Source organism: Anguilla anguilla, chromosome 1, assembly GCF_013347855.1.
Source record: "Anguilla anguilla isolate fAngAng1 chromosome 1, fAngAng1.pri, whole genome shotgun sequence".
NCBI lineage: Eukaryota > Metazoa > Chordata > Actinopteri > Anguilliformes > Anguillidae > Anguilla > Anguilla anguilla.
The window spans coordinates 57740990-57757801 of NC_049201.1; the positions used below are offsets into that span (position 1 = coordinate 57740990).

The window sequence follows — 16812 nt, forward strand, 5'->3', positions numbered from 1 at the left end:
ACAGTGAGAGACATTATCTCTAAAAGAAGAACATTTGGAACAGGGGTGAATCTTCCCAGGAGTGACCGGCCTGCCAAAATTTATCCAAGAGTGTAGTGACAACAAATCCAGGAAGTCACAAAATATCCCACAAGAACACCCAAAGAACTAGGGACCTCTATAGCCTCAGCTAAAGTCAGTGTTCATGACTCCACAATAAGAAAGAGACTGGCCTTTATTGGAGGAAATGAATTCTGTTCTGTACCAGAACAGACTCATGGAGAATTTTCGATCATCTGTCCATGAACTGAAACTGAAGCGTAATTTGGTTATGCAGAAAGACAATGATCCAAAGCACAAAAGCAAGTCCACATTTGAATGGCTGAAACAAGATTAAAAGTTTTAGAGCGACCCAATCAAAGTCCTGACTTGAACTCAATAGAGATGCTGTGGCAGGACCAGAAATGAGCAGTTCATGCCAAAAACCTACAGTGCCAATTTGAATTAAAGCAATTCTGTAAAGAAGAGTGGGCTAAAATTCCTCCACAGCAATGTAAAAGTCTGACATCAATTTATTAGAAGTGTTTGGTCTCAGTTATTGATGACATTTTTCATTAAATAAATTAAATAATATTTTAAAATGTGTTTTGTGTTTGCTCAGGTTGTCTAATATTACATTTTGTCTCAAGATCTGAAACCATTCTGAGTGACAAATATGCAATAATAGAGCTAATCAGGGAAGGGGCAAATACTTTTTTGTGGGACTGTAGCTATTACTCAAAGGCTCCAATACAATTAGCCCTCTTTGGAACAGAAAGCTACCAGCTTACCCTTCACAAATGTATATTTGTGTAAAACAAATTCTGTGTGCTTCCACTTCATTTTATTCTGTACCATCAGTTAATCCATAAACATCTGAAAGTGGGTATGAAAGCTGCTTATGTTAGCTTCACACTGAAAATGTATCAGCAAATGCTGGACAGCACCAATCCATCTCCCTGTTCTCAGAGTTGGAGGGACGAAGACCATCATTGAAAATAAAGGATATTTATTTCACCACTTGTCATGACCTGTGTCCTGGTGGAGTGCTGAGAAAGTTTTGCTTTGACATGAAATTAGGTTTTTTTTAATGCAATGAAGTATGAACCGAGCTCAAGCAAAGGCTTCAGGATGATTACTGTATTAAGAAATAGTCCCCCCTTGAGCAACTACTCCCCTTACAATTCCACATTGAGGGAGACAAAGTCCCAGGATGACTGAGCAGTCAGGTCTGAAAGCGTCCAGAATGACTCCTCCAATTTATTATTATTGTTATAATTATTTATTTTTTGCACAAGATAACCAATCATAAATGCAACAAACATAAATTTAAGGAAAAATATTCAAGGTACTTTCCTTTTTCAAAAATTATGAAACAATCAAAAACATAAAACATATCATAATTACCATGTTCCCAGTGCTTTGCTGAAAGCAGACATGACTAAATTTAACTCTCTGTGACCTAAATCAAGTTCTACTTCTGTGACCTACTTCCTTACCCTGATTCATCTTCAATCTGTGATAAAGCAAAACATTTAATGAAGCTTATCAGGTATTCAATAGGTATTTATAAACGTTTTAATTATAAAAATCCCTCCTAAACATTCTTGATCCTGGTGATAGGGGTTCATTATTCATTATTGTTGCATTGTAGAATGTCCCAAAAATATAGAATAGTGTAGTCCAAAAGTGGACAGTGACACAAGTCTTGTTGTTTTAGCTCTGTACTTCAGCACACAGGATTTGAAATTAAGCAATGAATATGAGATTAAAGTGCAGATTGTCAGCATTAATTTAAGTGTATTTACATCAACATCCAGTGATCCATGTAGTAATTACAGTCCTTTTTCATAATCTTAAAGTTGCCATATTTAGTACTTGGCTTCAAATCCCTTGACCTTGATGACTGCTTGAAGTCTGCGACCCATAGATATCACCAGATGCTGGGAATGTAAATGTCTAATATTATATACTGTAGTCTATAGTGGGTTACTGTTATATTATTTGGTTCAATATAGCCTCTGTTTACTCATATGAAGACCAGTTTTAAAACATTACGTAACATCCGCAACCTGGACATTGTGTGACTCATACACACACAGAAAAGGGACAATACCTGACGTCCATCCATTGCCATTCGCATCTCTTTAAAGGTTGCTTGGTATTCTCCAATGAAATCGTGCTTCCCGTTGGAGTCCCAGTCCCACACCGCGCACTGAAAGAGGAAAGAGTGTTCCGCTACAATCAATGTCAATATAATAGTTTTCTTTCAATAAGAGGTATGAGAAATTCAGAGAGCAATTTATGTTATTTTTCTTCTCTACAAGATCCTACATCCACCAATGACTAGCATTGTTAGCATGGATGTCTTAGAACAATTAGAAGTATAGGTTTTCACAGCTAGCAAGCTCAAAAATGCAAGGTCAAAAATGATCTCCTCGGAATTTATAACCATGTCACTCAGCCATGTGGCCCATTTTGACGATGTTGTATAAAAATCTCAGATAATTATTATTTATTTGCAGATAGCAGCACATAGTTTCTAGTCTGGTTTTCACAAAATAGGTGGTCACATAAATAGATTCAATCAAATGCACCAGAATACGGGCATATGCAATTTCATCTCACCCGATTTAAATCAAAGGATTCAATCAAATACATTTAACCTGTGATTAATATGGAAAACTCCAGCTCCAGCTTTACATTCCTTACTGTTTTAATATAACTAATAAAATGCAACATAATCAAATACATAGGTTTGAAAATAAAGTATGGAACTGAAGAATATTGTATCATCATACTCCCAGTAGATCTTGGTAACATATTAAAGCAATTAGCTATAGTTGCTTCCCAATTTTGTCTATAAACTTTGGGCCATGTGATATGAAGAAGATAACATGTATGTGAAAATGAATAAGAGGAAAACAAGCACCGGTAGGCAAAAATATGAGTTTGATTAAATCCCTCTGTCTGGAAACCTATTTTGAAGCAGTAGGTACAACAAGCCTCTAATGAAGAGGCCGTGCTTAATTGGATTGCTCCATTGTCAAATGAAACCTATCATGTGTCTCTTTTAAAAAAAATTCCAAACAAACTTACCATACTTATCCTCTGATTAACTTTCCTTAGCTAACCACAAAATTGTTCTTAACTGCATAGATTTGTTAGCTTATGTCATGTGATAACAGCGTGATTTACATAAACACACATTAAGCATTTGTAAATTAGTTCAAGCTGACCATCTAGCTAGCTACGGTATATAAGCGCTGTAAATCAATCTATTGATAAGTCACAGATATGAGATCCCCAATGCAGGAGCCAAAAGGTGGTGTTAGAGCCAATATAATGTTAATATGCCAGCTAGCAAATGTTTGATATGTGGATTTGATGATCTCACAACTGTGTACTATCTGTACAAGCATCCTAGTGTCTTAATAGCATTTCAAAAAAGATTGGCTATTAACATTAGTAAACTAAATGCCTTGTTGCTGATATTCAAAGAACTTAACTAGCTACAATATTCTTAATACCTATAGAGCTGCAGGACTGTGGTCCATCTCACCACAACTGAAATCAAAGTTGAGATAATACTCTAGCTGGAAAACATTACATGAACTTAATATTTCTGACACATTAGAGACAAGACAAGCTAGTTTAAAATAGCTTGGCTTCAACCCCCATGAGCGAGTGCAGGAGAAAATGTGGCGAACAGATAGGGAATCACACTCAAATTGTTTGGACGTGCCTGAAACTGTGCAGCTTCTGGGAGGCAGGCTATTTAGACATCAGCAAAATATTTGAAGTAGACATCCCACAGGACTTCAAAATTACCATCCTGAGAGTCATACCGGAAGGCTTTGAGGGTAGGAAGAAAATTTCCCTCCAGATATTGTTGACTGTAGCCATGAGAATTATTACAATAATTGGCTTAAAGCCCTTCCTCCGGCCCACGAACAACAGCTGACCAAAGTAAAAGAAATCAGTGCAATGGATAAGATACAGATTACAGATTACAAAACAAACAGTTTATGGGCATATAGTCCAGTTTATGGACTTCTTTCTGTGTATTATTTAGTATGTACCTGTCTCATTAGTGAGACAACTCACTACAGGTTTGAGTCCATTTTTACAGGTATGTAAAATGGAACGCCTAGACAGCACACCTATGTCTGAACTGTCTCTCAATTTCGACCAATAAAAAAATAAGTTGCAAAAAAGATAGCTTGGCTTTCACCAGCCTCTTGGCAGCAGGTTATACGGACTATACTGCTCTGTAACTGTGGGCGGGATTCATGTTCCGCACACCACAGTGAAGCCAAAGGGACACAGCAACAGTGAGAGGATTCATAACATAAAAGGAGTAGTTATTTGAAATATAATCAGTGTGTTCACCCAAATTATGGCTGAATATTTCAACTGACAATGGAGAACAATCGGAGGGAGAAAAAAAACATCCATGGAAATATACAGGTTTTTTCACGATTTCATTTGTTTTTAATCAATACCCCTAAAAGGTCTCTGTGGTGCTTAATTGCATTTTTCATCCATTTAATAGCTTGTGTGGGGCACTGTGGTTTAGCCCCAAACCACAAACCAAGGTGTGCACACATTTGAAAGTTGGACACATCGAAAACAGTGTTAACAATGTTCACTTCATCTCTAATTGCACTGATAGGAAGTGGAAGCACTGAGGACGATCCAGAAAACAGACAGATGTAGTGTCCGAAAGAGAACCGAAGCAGATTTCCATAAAGAGGCAGCCAATGAATCATTCATAAAGAGACATTACTGGGATGTTAAACTTTCATGAAACTGTGAAATATTCATGTACAATGTGCAACGTCAGAAGTACAGTCAAAAGGAAAACAAAATTTTTTATCACTTTGAATCCCTTTACATTGGCAGTATTTACAGATCTCTTTTAGGAGACTGTTCCTTCTTTGGTATTTTAGCTATGGTTACTCTGAAACATTAAGTATTGTAACCTACGGGTTTCCATTCGTATACATATAAAATAATGTGGTGGCTTATTGAACACATGGTAATTGAACGTGAGACGATTTATATATGTCTATCAATAAGCAAAGTATATGTGGACACAGTATATATGATAAAATACTACGTAGCACATATTGCCCACATTTTGAACTTGCTAATATTTGGACGGCCCTTGGGAAAATTTGGGGGAAGGTTTTACAACATGTATGAAAATTTTTCATTTGATTCATTGACATAATATTTTTGTTTCTGAACATCCATGCCAAAAAGTCTGAGAAGAGAAAGTATCGATTTTAGGACACAAGGAATACATAAAAATATGGTAACAACCCCTTGTGTGGTGTTTGCGTATTGAAACCAGTTATCTCACTGTTTCATTCATCTTACTGGTTACTTTGAACTGGTAAGGGTTCTGTCCTATAACCGGAATACCTCATAGATTTGCCAACAAACTTTAACATAAGACATCACAGCATAATTTCAAAGGGAATGTTTCTCAACAAATATCCATATTTCCTAAAAAAAGATTCAACAAATGGCCTCAAAAGCATGCATAAAAATAAACTATGCAAAAGTTATGCAAACACTTCTTCTGAATGTAGGCAGGGCATTTTCCATCAAAATATGGAAATCACAGAGGGAGATAAAGCCATATGCTGCTGTTTCTTGCTGAATTTAAATAAGTTGCTATTTTGATTTTTTAACATGTGCAATGCAAATTAAGTACACAAATACAATGCAGGCAATATTCACATAATTTATATGGCAAACAGCCGCAAAATATGATATGCAAGCTGTTAATACCAAATATTTCCAGTTAAGCAAACATTACCAGTCACATGACCGGCTCATACATTTGTATATACATATGACTCATGATGAATGGCCCATTAAACTCTTACTTAACACGAATGAAAATAATCCAAAGTAGAATTACCATTTATTTTTAATAATGCACTGACTGACTATTCTGAGGTTAGACTATCAGATACATACCTGACCATTGCATTCAGAATAATACCTACACTGAACAGCCAAGGAAGTTACAGTGCTCAAACCAGACATCTATAGAAAATAAATAAATAAATAAATAAAATTACATATATAGTACTGGCATAAATTATGGAAACATCCATCCATCCATTATCTATACCCGCTTATCCTGGACAGGGTGGCAGGGGTGCTGAAGCCTATCCCAGCATGCATTGGGCGAGAGGCAGGAATACACCCTGAACAGGCTGCCAATCTATTGCAGAGCATACACACCATTCACTCCCCATTCACTCACACACACTCATACGTATGGACAATTTAGAGCCTCCAATTAGCCTACCTGAATGTCTTTGGACTGTGGGAGGAAACCGGTGTACCCGGAGGAAACCCACGTGGACACAGGGAGAACATGCAAACTCCACATAGAGAGGCCCAGGCTGGATTCAAACCAAGGACCTTCTTGCTATGAGGCAATACAGTGCTACCCACTGCACCACTGTGCCACCCTAAATTATGGAAACACTGCATTTATAAACAATTTTTGATGATTAATACAATATTTTGTAACAATTTCTATTTTGGCATAATAAATATGTCAACATAAATCAAAAGGATACATCTTAAGTAATATTCATTACACATTTACTACATGTTTAAGTTCATGCCTACATAATTGAGCAGTCTGTATGTATCTTACTACTTAAATTTAATAATCATCTTGAACATTTCTTTGTCCAGTATGTTTCTACATAAAATGATAATATTCATGTAAAGAAAACACTTTTCTGGCTTGTTTACTTAATTTAAAATCACTGATGGCCACTAAATTTCGTTACCAGGCATGGAAAAGGAGATAACTGTTTTGAATACATTTTTAAAGATTAAAATGGCTCTAAGAAACAACAACAGAAGAAAGGGCACAGATATTACAGTTGAAAGTACTGAACTTCCTAACTTCTTCTTTAAGCATAGCGTTTCCATAATTTGTGCCATGTGCAGTCCAAGAATAGACCAGAAAAGGAATTGATCTTATGTCAGTGTTGGGGAAGAAACATTATATTTAACTGATGTCATTTTTAAATCCAACACACTCTAGTGACACGGTTGCACGCTGGGAATGAAGTTGCTTTAAATGAACTGCAAAGAAAGGCGCTGATCCCATGTCACTCATTTCCACATTTACAAGATAGAAAAACATAAACTCCCTGAGGGTGGCCCCACCTGACATCCATCCAGCCCATCGGGACAGGCTGTTACTGTGGGATCAAAACGGCTTGTTAAGACACTCTTCTTGTTTTCGGATGGGGCTGTGACAGTCTGGTTTTGAGTCCAGACCTTGTGGCCAGAAGCCCCGCAAATGCAAACGCAGGGACTGTGGTGTTCCAGCAGGGAGGGATATCAGCTGGTGGGATGTCAGTGTCTCATCGTGTGCCAGAAACCCCCTTTGATCAATCAGGCACCCACAGTCTGCTTGCACTATTGTTTTTCACTCCACGACTGGTGAATTGTGGAGTGGAAAAGAGCAACAGCAGGACATCATGCAGTTTGTAGGGAAGCACATGCTTGCCTCTCCATAACTGATAGAGGAGGTTGCAGTGTTGAACACACATGCATTTATTGGGCATAGGCTGGGGGTTTGGGGGGATTAGGGTGAGGATGAGGGTTAGGGATGTCACATCCTTGTACAAGATCACAAAGGATAAGCAGTTTTTTGGCCCATATTCCTTTCTCATCCAGCATGGAAACAGAATGGTGAAGGATTCCAGCAGAACATCTGTCTGCATTCTAGTGCACAGCTGCTGCTGCCAGCCTCCACATGGAGAGATTCTCTGACATCACGTTCAGTGAGGGTCCAAGAAGTCACACTCTCTTCTGAGCTCCCGCTGATCAAAGCAGCGTTCCCCTCACAGCACACGGTCTCTTCCCTGGTCATGCCTCAGCAAGCTCATACTCTCCTCATTAATAAAGGAAACCGCCCCACCTGCTCCGGTCTGAGGCTCAGAGCTGAGCGGTGGCCTCTGATCCGTTTCCTCTCTGGAGTCCGCACAAATGTGGCCGAATGCTCGTCTGCCATGAGACTGGAGCAGGGCAAAACGACAGCCACTGTGGGCATGACGGGGGGCTGGGGGGGGAAGGGATTTCGGATGGAACCCCATGCATGGAAGGAACAAGGAGTCAGATAATGGCCCTCAGGGATAAGAAGAAGCATATAACACATTTTCATCCCTGGAGCCAAATGGAATAGGGCCAAGGAGGGCAAAAGTGTCAGGGTCTGCACTGTTATTCTTAGGTACTATTAGTCCTGGAGAGCTCATATGGAAGCGTGGAAACACACACACTACTTGCTTTAACCGGGTCCATGAGAATTGCCCTGGATGCAGTATGCCTATATATAGAGGCATCAAGGTGAAGATGAGAAATGATAGGCCAGCTCCCTCTTGTACTCTTAAATCATGATGGCAATGTCCACTCTCAGTCAGTCATAGTACTTTCTGTGTCTGTGTGTGTGTGTATATATATATATATATATATATATATATATACATACACGTATATATATATACACACACCACAAAACTAGGATTATTTCAGATACCAACCATTTTACATTAATTTCATAGCTACTGTGGAAGGTTGGGTTGAGTCTCCTGACATCTCAGATAATACTGCCAGTGGCAGCATCAGTGAGTGGCTTTGCTCATACCCTGCAGCCATTTATGGAAAAGATGAGCGCCAGTGGTATTCTGTCCAAACTTGAGTAGGTTGAGGAAGCCACAGGAGTAGTGACAGTGAAGTGCTCAAAGAACCAGGCTCATTATGGCACATCCACCTGCTCCTCTCCAATGGGGCTTTGAGGAAAGAGGAGGTACAGTTATACTGATCTGCCTTTACACACCAGGCACACAGAGAGGATGCCACCACTCACCTCTCATTGTTACCTAAAGGCTCAGTGACATATTCACTATGAGAGATCACTTATATTGCCCTGCAGGCAATAATCCTGAGCTGTTGGCTGTAGCATGTGTAAGAGATAAGTGATTTCACTGCATTGAGCACAACCTGCAGGCCTGAAGCCTCTATAACATTCCATGTGACCACCTTTCATTGACAACTGCAGTGCAGTGAACTGAGGCTAAATAAAAGATGAGAAATGAATCATTTGAGAAAGTGTCATTTGGCAGATAAAATTGTCATCTGTTTTATCAAGACATTGCTGTTCCGCAACATTTAAGAAGCAAAAAGCAATGTTACTTTGATGTCCCTTGTTTCAGTGAAGTGATCCACCCACTCTGGGGGAAGTTCAATTATCTGCAATGTAAATAGTAATATTGCTTTGATCCCAGTACCACTTTAGCTGAGCTGTAACTGTAAGTACAACTCCAAAATCTACAATTTTCATTATATAGGATGTGATATCAGGTCTCCAACACCAACAGCTATATATTGTTAAGAATTGCTATGATTTAGATGGATTTTATGATGCATACTTAATGTTGAATTAATTATTGACCAGGTTATGTATGCCCAGATTGTGATAAGAACACATAATTATTATTTAGTCATATATTTAATTCAGCTTTCGTCAGTTGTATTTAGCAAACTACAACACAATAACAGTTTTTAAGAACAAATAACAAAAAGCAGACCTGTGCTCCAAAGAATGAAAGGAACCATTCAGGTCCCATAAGGCCAGAATCTGTACGTCCCTACATCTACCCACGATGATTTCTCCCTGGCAGTAGAAAGTGAATGAATGTCTTGATGCAAACCCCAATTCAAGACAAACATTCTCTGTATTTCCTGGCCAGACAAACCCTTCAATGTTTCTTACAGCACTGGCCCAGTTTCATTGCTTGCCATCAACAATGAATAATTTAACCTTGAAAAAGATAATTTCTGCATCTGAATATCGCATTAATCACACCCATACCATATTAATAATGAAATGAGTGGTCTCTTTCAGGTATTTGAAAAGGGTTAAACCAACTGTTTTTTTTTTCTTTCTATACATGGCTGTTTGGTCAAAATCAATATTACACATCCAACAGTGTAGGCAATGAAATGACAATGAACATTTAGTGGTCATGACAATCTATGCCATTGTCTCATTGTTATCGTGATGCCTTGCAGAGCAATAATATTACAATGCTTCACTGAGACAGTGTGCTTTGGTTGGAACATTACTTCTTTTACTAATGAATGGCATCTACCCCCTGGGTTTTTGATTTATGGTAGCAGTAGGTCTTGGATGCATTTGTGATGTACATCACTGGATATAGCCCTAAAGACTACAAGCTGTCATAGCTGAAAGCAGAAGACTGGAGCATGTCACTTTTAAAGTAACTCATTTCCAGGAAATCTGTGATCACAGCAGGCAATGACTGTAAAAAGCATTGAGTCCTGTGGGAGAATTTCTCCTGAAAGCCCGGCTTGCCAGACAACCCTCCACATGTTCTCAGCACAGGAAGAGACTGAGCTGGCCATTCCTGGCCACTGGCTTTATTCCACTAATGTCTCTTCTCTCATGCTATTTGCATGTGTCTATTCGCTATCAAAGTAAAGAGACAATGGGATGCGCTCAATGATTTAAATAGTACCAAACATTATATTTCTGCACTAATGCTCAGGATGTGTTTTCAGTCTGGGATGCCTGCATGCCTGGTGCATATACTGTAGCAGACCACAATCATTTCAGGACATAAAACAGTGATCTGTGGAGTTCAAGAAAATACCGAAACTGCAAATGTTTTCACTCTCCTGCACTAACGGTTTCTGCTTGGAACCACACTGTTTTAATCATCTTATGAAATGTATTAAATGGCATTGGTCATAAAACAGTTTGAGAGGTGAGAGGTGTGTACAGCTTTATGAGGATGTTTTATTGAGATCAGCACAAAGCTTTGAAGGAAGGACAATAGAGATGGACCAAGGAAGAAGGCTTGGAAACACAATAAGTCTACAGTTTTTGCGGTAAGCTAGCCCCTTTGTAAACTGTTAAGTTTCCCTTTGTTTCAGTTAGCAGGCCTGTTGCCTTCTGGTTTGTTTTTTGTTAAGACAAATCCTGATGAGAGCTACTGGAAAATGTAGTGCTTTCCCAGAAGAAGAAAAAAAACAGAAAAAAACAAAGGAAAAGGACAATACAATGCCACTGTTTTTCTCAGGCCAATTAAATTCCTATGGCTTATACCCTCACTGCAAAAGGCTGGATACCCTCTATCAACCAGAGCCACATGAACGAGCCTGCAGTGGACCGTTTCATAGCACTCACAACGTAGCATGACATTGAGTTGACACGGAGAATGGTGCTGGAATGAGCATGCACATGGATGTGTCATGCTCCATTAAACATGGCCCATCAGCTACACTCCTATCAAAGGGGGTGCATATCGCAGGACATTACATGAGGACACAGGAAAGAAATATTATCACACAGGAAATAAAAAATATATAGTACGGTGATATGGTGCATCTAGTATAGCAAATACTTAATAATGGAAAATAGAAGCCCGCAGTAAAGCTTGGGGCCCCAGGGACTGACTTGAGAGCTCCAAGCTTCCTGGAACAGCATAGACATCTTCACCCTGTACTCCCTCTAATCCTCCTTACTAGTACTGGACAGAAATGCCATTGGCTTTACTGTGAGGCTTCTGTGTGGGAAACCAGATCAGTGAGCTCTCATTCTTTCTTTCAATGAGGCAAGTCAGTACTGCTGCAGGCTTTGAATACAAAACTACAGAACTAATCATCTGGTTCCTGGGAGATTGTTGTTTTGCCAACTATTACCGACTGAGTTCATGGGGTGACGAGGTTGCCGGGGGATATGGAGAAATTAAGACTGATTCCACCCACCCATCTCTTGCTCCTTGATAACAGGGGGGACTGCTGTCACACAGAAAAGTCACAGCATGCCTTCTAAATCAGAGAAATGACAAGCATGCCGTGAGTTATGAGAAAACGCATATATCAAAGTCAGGATGTCAAGGGGCAGGACAAATAATCTATGTTCACACAATGTCTGCTCACATGTTGGGAACTCACTGTAATTTACACTCAAAGAGGTGGATTCATTTATTAATCAACTTACTGTACATGACAGGGCCTTGAGCTCTATACATCTGTATGGGGCTGTGTGCCAAGCAAAGGTACGGCTCATAATATGTCTCTGTGGTTGGGGATGAAAGACAAACCTTCCAAACCTCAAAGCAGCCATTTAAAACAAAGCAACTCTCCTACTTGTGAACAGTGACTAAACAAACAGTTCTCAGTTTTCATGTTTTAAATGAGTCTCTCATACAATTATTTCACCACTGCTTCTGGTATTCTTCATCCCACAAGCAAGTTTCAGCACTACTATATCAGCCAGTTTAAATTTACTGAGACAACTCTTGCTGTGCTCACTGCACTGTTACACTCTTGGCAATATCACCTCACCAGGTCCACATATTTAACAAATCAAATGTTTCAAATGAGACATCATATCTTACAAGAGGAGCACACTAACTGTGCCCTGTATGGTGAGTGACACACTCACAGTGTTCTGAAGCCCGGCTCTGTTGTAGTTCCCACAAAAAGAAAAAAACATACTTACTACAGAGACTCTATTAAATTCAAAGTATCCTGTTTATACTTGTACACATTCTGAAACCACTCCATAAATATTTAATTATGTGTTTGTTGTCATTAGATTTTAGCACTCTTTTGGAATAACTGCTGTTTGGGGATTCTGGATGGGTACATTTTAGCCAAGCCCCTCCATTAACACCTTTCTGTTTATATAATCAGTTTCCTATGTGATTAGACAGTTTCATCTATCATGGTCTTTTGGTTAGCGGCCTAAAAAATTTGTCAGTATCCTCTGGAGTCTGGTTACCCGTGTAAACAAGTTCATTTAAAGGACGGATTGGCTTTGGGGCTAATTAGAAAGCAGTGGCTCATCTGGGTCTAGCACTGACACCACTGGTACTTAAAAAGCCCTTTAAATCTTACACAATTATGGTAGGTCTTTGATAGTGACTGGATTCCCATTACAACACAGTGAGTTAGGGTGGTTTACATTGCTTTATGGTGTTCTCAGTATCAATGACCGGAGAAATGTGAAATCAGTGGTGACACGATCCCACATCCCCTCTGCTCCAGAAGCAAGAGAAAGCTAGAAATTAAATAAAAAATAAATGTAACTATTTACAGTATCCAGCAGCTCTATGTATTTCCATATAACACATGCAGAAATATTACAGCAATATCCCTCAGCAATTCTGCCTATCAGACCTCAATAACTTATTGTACAGAAAACATGTGAAAATTACTTCACAACAGGGACTCGCCTGATTGGCCTATTCTCGCAGCAAGCTACGCAAAACTGAATCGCAAGAAGTTGATGTCCTGATTTCCGTTCAAAATGTACAGCAAACCAGGGCAACTTCAGGGACTAAAACGTTCCAATTTCCAGTTTTTTCAGTTTGCTCTTGACTAAGAGGTGCTTTCTTGCCCAGTCCAGAAAAACGTGAAAGATGGGATGTGTCACCTGTAATTGGCTGACAGCAATCAGATCACAGTTAAACTATTTAAGATTTAAAACGTGTGATCTTAAATTGATCAGGAAATGGTTCATTCTTATTCATAAACAATACAAACTATAATCTTCACTATGGATTATATGCAATGATGTGAGGGCATTATGAATTCTGAATCCCAGACCAAAACACTGAAGTTACTGATCTGATTGCTGCTGGGGAACTGACTACAAACAAGACAACACTGGGATATTACCACTCTTACACTGCATGCTTCAAAATACTTTCTTTTAAGTTAGTACAGCACAAGATTCTCGTCTCCAGGGATCAAATCAGGTAACACATATTGCATCATATACTTCACAGTAATAGCAACAGATGGTACAATGCAGACACAAAAATAAGCAAAAAGCAAATGTGCATCAACTGAGCCAGAGAACAAAGTTTGAAAAAAAGGAAGCACAGCAGGGGTGTAATTCTACCAGAAGCCTTTTATTTCTGCCTCCTCCAAAGTTCAGCATGGCTCATTTTTTTTTCTTTTTTCATGCTTTTCCATTCATCTTCCCTTGTGTATGACTGGCAAAGCTAAAGAGCACTGCAACAGGGTCGACTCCATAAAGTTATACCACTACAGTGACCTCAAACTGCACTGAGAGTTATGAACTGATGTGAGTGATTGGCTTTAACAAAACTCCATTCAGCACTGGTGTCAGTACTGCCCCACGGACATCACACCATAGACATCACACCCTGCTAAAACATCTAGAGAGGAATACCATTTGCAGGTCTTACTGTGCTGTTAGGGTGAACTGGAATGCAATTCATTAATAGATGCTGCGCAACAGCTCTGTTTTGTTGAGACACTTGTGCTTCGTGCAATGACAAGCCCTGTGTTCTGGACTGAATCCAACAGTTCTGTCCATCATATCAGCGAACACTATAGCTGGGAATCACACTATGCTACTATCACTGTAGTATCATCCAGAGAAGGAGGGTTCAAGTTGTATGGGTATTTCCTACATCACTGGGAAACAGTGACCCCTTTGGTTTATTGGGAACATGCACCAGTAGTCCTCTGGAGATCAGCTGATGGGTTGCACAATGATATGAAGCACTAGCTGGCTCTGTACCCTTTGAATGTCCTCTCAATATGTTAAATCATGCTGCAGCAAGAGGAAGGACCTGTATACATATACTTACATTTGTTATCAGCATCAGAATCAGTGTTGTGATAGCATCTAGATGCGCCAGGTAAGCGTGAAATGTATCCAGCTCAGTATCCAAAAGCAAGTGTATCACTGGGGTCTGAATACATGACAGCATTGATCCACCAGGAGGTGTTCACCACATTCCACAAATCTCCTCTTCCTACATTCCTCTGAGAAATAAGGCCAGGGCCTTGAGAAACTAGCAGAGGAACACAGTACCTGTACACAAGGGTATGATGAATCAAACCTGCATGCATGGTACTGCATCTAACTTTAAACAGGATCTTTTTCAGTCCTGGTGACAGAGGAATCTAGGTGTGCCTCTCAGGCCAGTGGTCATCTCTTGGATGGGAACTAGAGACCCAGGTACCCGAATATTGAAGCATCGTCACTGCGGCATGGCTGTACTTTGTTTCTAGCAAAGAACCACGTTGACGACCTGAATACAAAGTGTAAAAGTCTCTTCAGGTAATGACTCTGAATGGGTCACTCTCACCTTTAGCTGGCGGTCATGGTCTCCACTGCAGAGTGAATTCAAAGAGACCTTGAAGGTTTTCCAGATGGGATTGAGGTTGTTCATTACAGTCTGGAGAAAGACAAAAAAATCATTGGGGTTTTCAGAGTGGCCAAATATCTATTCATTTATATACAGCGTTCCAGCAAATTTCTCTTATTTCATTGCCAACTTTCATTTCATATCAGCAATACAGAGAATTTGGAGCTACCCATACAGATTAACTTGTGTATGCACCTGTGAATATGTATTTTGCCATTTGTTTTATTAATCTAACCCATCACATCAGTGATAACTTGAGCACATAACACATGTAAATTCATATCAACACAGAGAAAACAATTCCAAAGATAATCTTTTAAAAAAGATAAAATATCTCCTAAAATAAAAAAAGCCTTGCCTGTTTTCCAAAGAACAGATGGGGAAATGTCAGGTTTGTCACTGACAAAGTCCGGTACAAGTCAGATTGGTTCTTAATAAAGTTTTAAAAGTCTTTAGAAGTTAAGAAGTGAGGGATTAAGCCATCAATATCTGGTTGATGGGTTTCAGTATGGCAGACACATCACAAGACTTACTGGTGCGTGATCTGAAAGATTTATGATGCTGACATGACAAGATTTTAATCTATCCAGTACTAACTGCAAAGTTAAAAACTAATTCAAGAAAATGAATTTGTCCTGGAGGGTAGAATGTAAAATCACTTTCTTTGGATGCAAGGTCCACCATGCATCAAATAAGTAACAATTGCTACATATATTACATATTGCGGTTGTCTCTTTTGATAAATTAGAGATCGTGGTCTCTGATCTAGTGTTGGATTCCATGAATAATTATAATCACAAAAGTATAGAAATAGACTAAATTAAACTTAAAAGGTCTGATACTAACTGGGCACAGAACACATTGTTGTGTGTATTAAGGGCAGTTGGATGTGTTCACCATTTAGGAAACCAATGATTATTACATCTTTATACCACCTTCTGCATTTTTATACATCTTATCAAAGTGAATGGCAAGTTTCTTGTGGATCAGTACAGCTACTCCTCTACTACTAGAGATATAAAATGAATACAGCACATAGCCAACCCAATTCATTTGTAATTTAGCATGTTCTGCATTAGTCAACTGAGTCTCCTGGAGTAAGGCAATTTGAACCTTTTAAGTACAATTTTCTTCCGTTTAACTGGCCTGTTCAAACCCTTAATATTCCACGATATTACCTTGAGATCATTCATTTAATCTATTAATCCCAATACTGTAATTTAAGCACATATGTACTGCTGAACATCCTTATCAAACAAAAACAATGCAATACATAATTTAACTAAACACGAATATCAAACATTGATAAATAATAAAAAATACCTGTCAATTTACTAAAAAACCTGTAAAACTTGCACACTTCTTGCGTAAACCCTTATGGTTTTATGCATGTGTACGTGTCTGAGGTCAGAGGAAAGTTCTGAACGTGGCCACAGAGGACGAATAAATGTTTTTCTCTAGATAAATATATTGAGATACACTGTACCTCTGCTTTAATTATTTACTTCTGCCACCATGAATACAA

General features: G+C 39.0%; 1 protein-coding gene across 2 annotated transcripts in view; it reads right to left on the reverse strand.

Annotated features, from left to right (window-relative positions):
• The window catches only part of cpne4a (copine IVa), a 74607-nt gene that overhangs the window by 15804 nt on the left and 41991 nt on the right, over positions 1-16812 (reverse strand). For both annotated transcript variants that reach the window (XM_035381836.1, XM_035381740.1), the window contains exons 7-8: positions 15228-15317; positions 2135-2233 (exon numbers count right to left, since the gene is read on the reverse strand). In XM_035381836.1, the coding sequence (XP_035237727.1) occupies positions 2135-2233; positions 15228-15317 (189 nt within the window). The remainder of the gene's footprint in view (positions 1-2134; positions 2234-15227; positions 15318-16812) is intronic.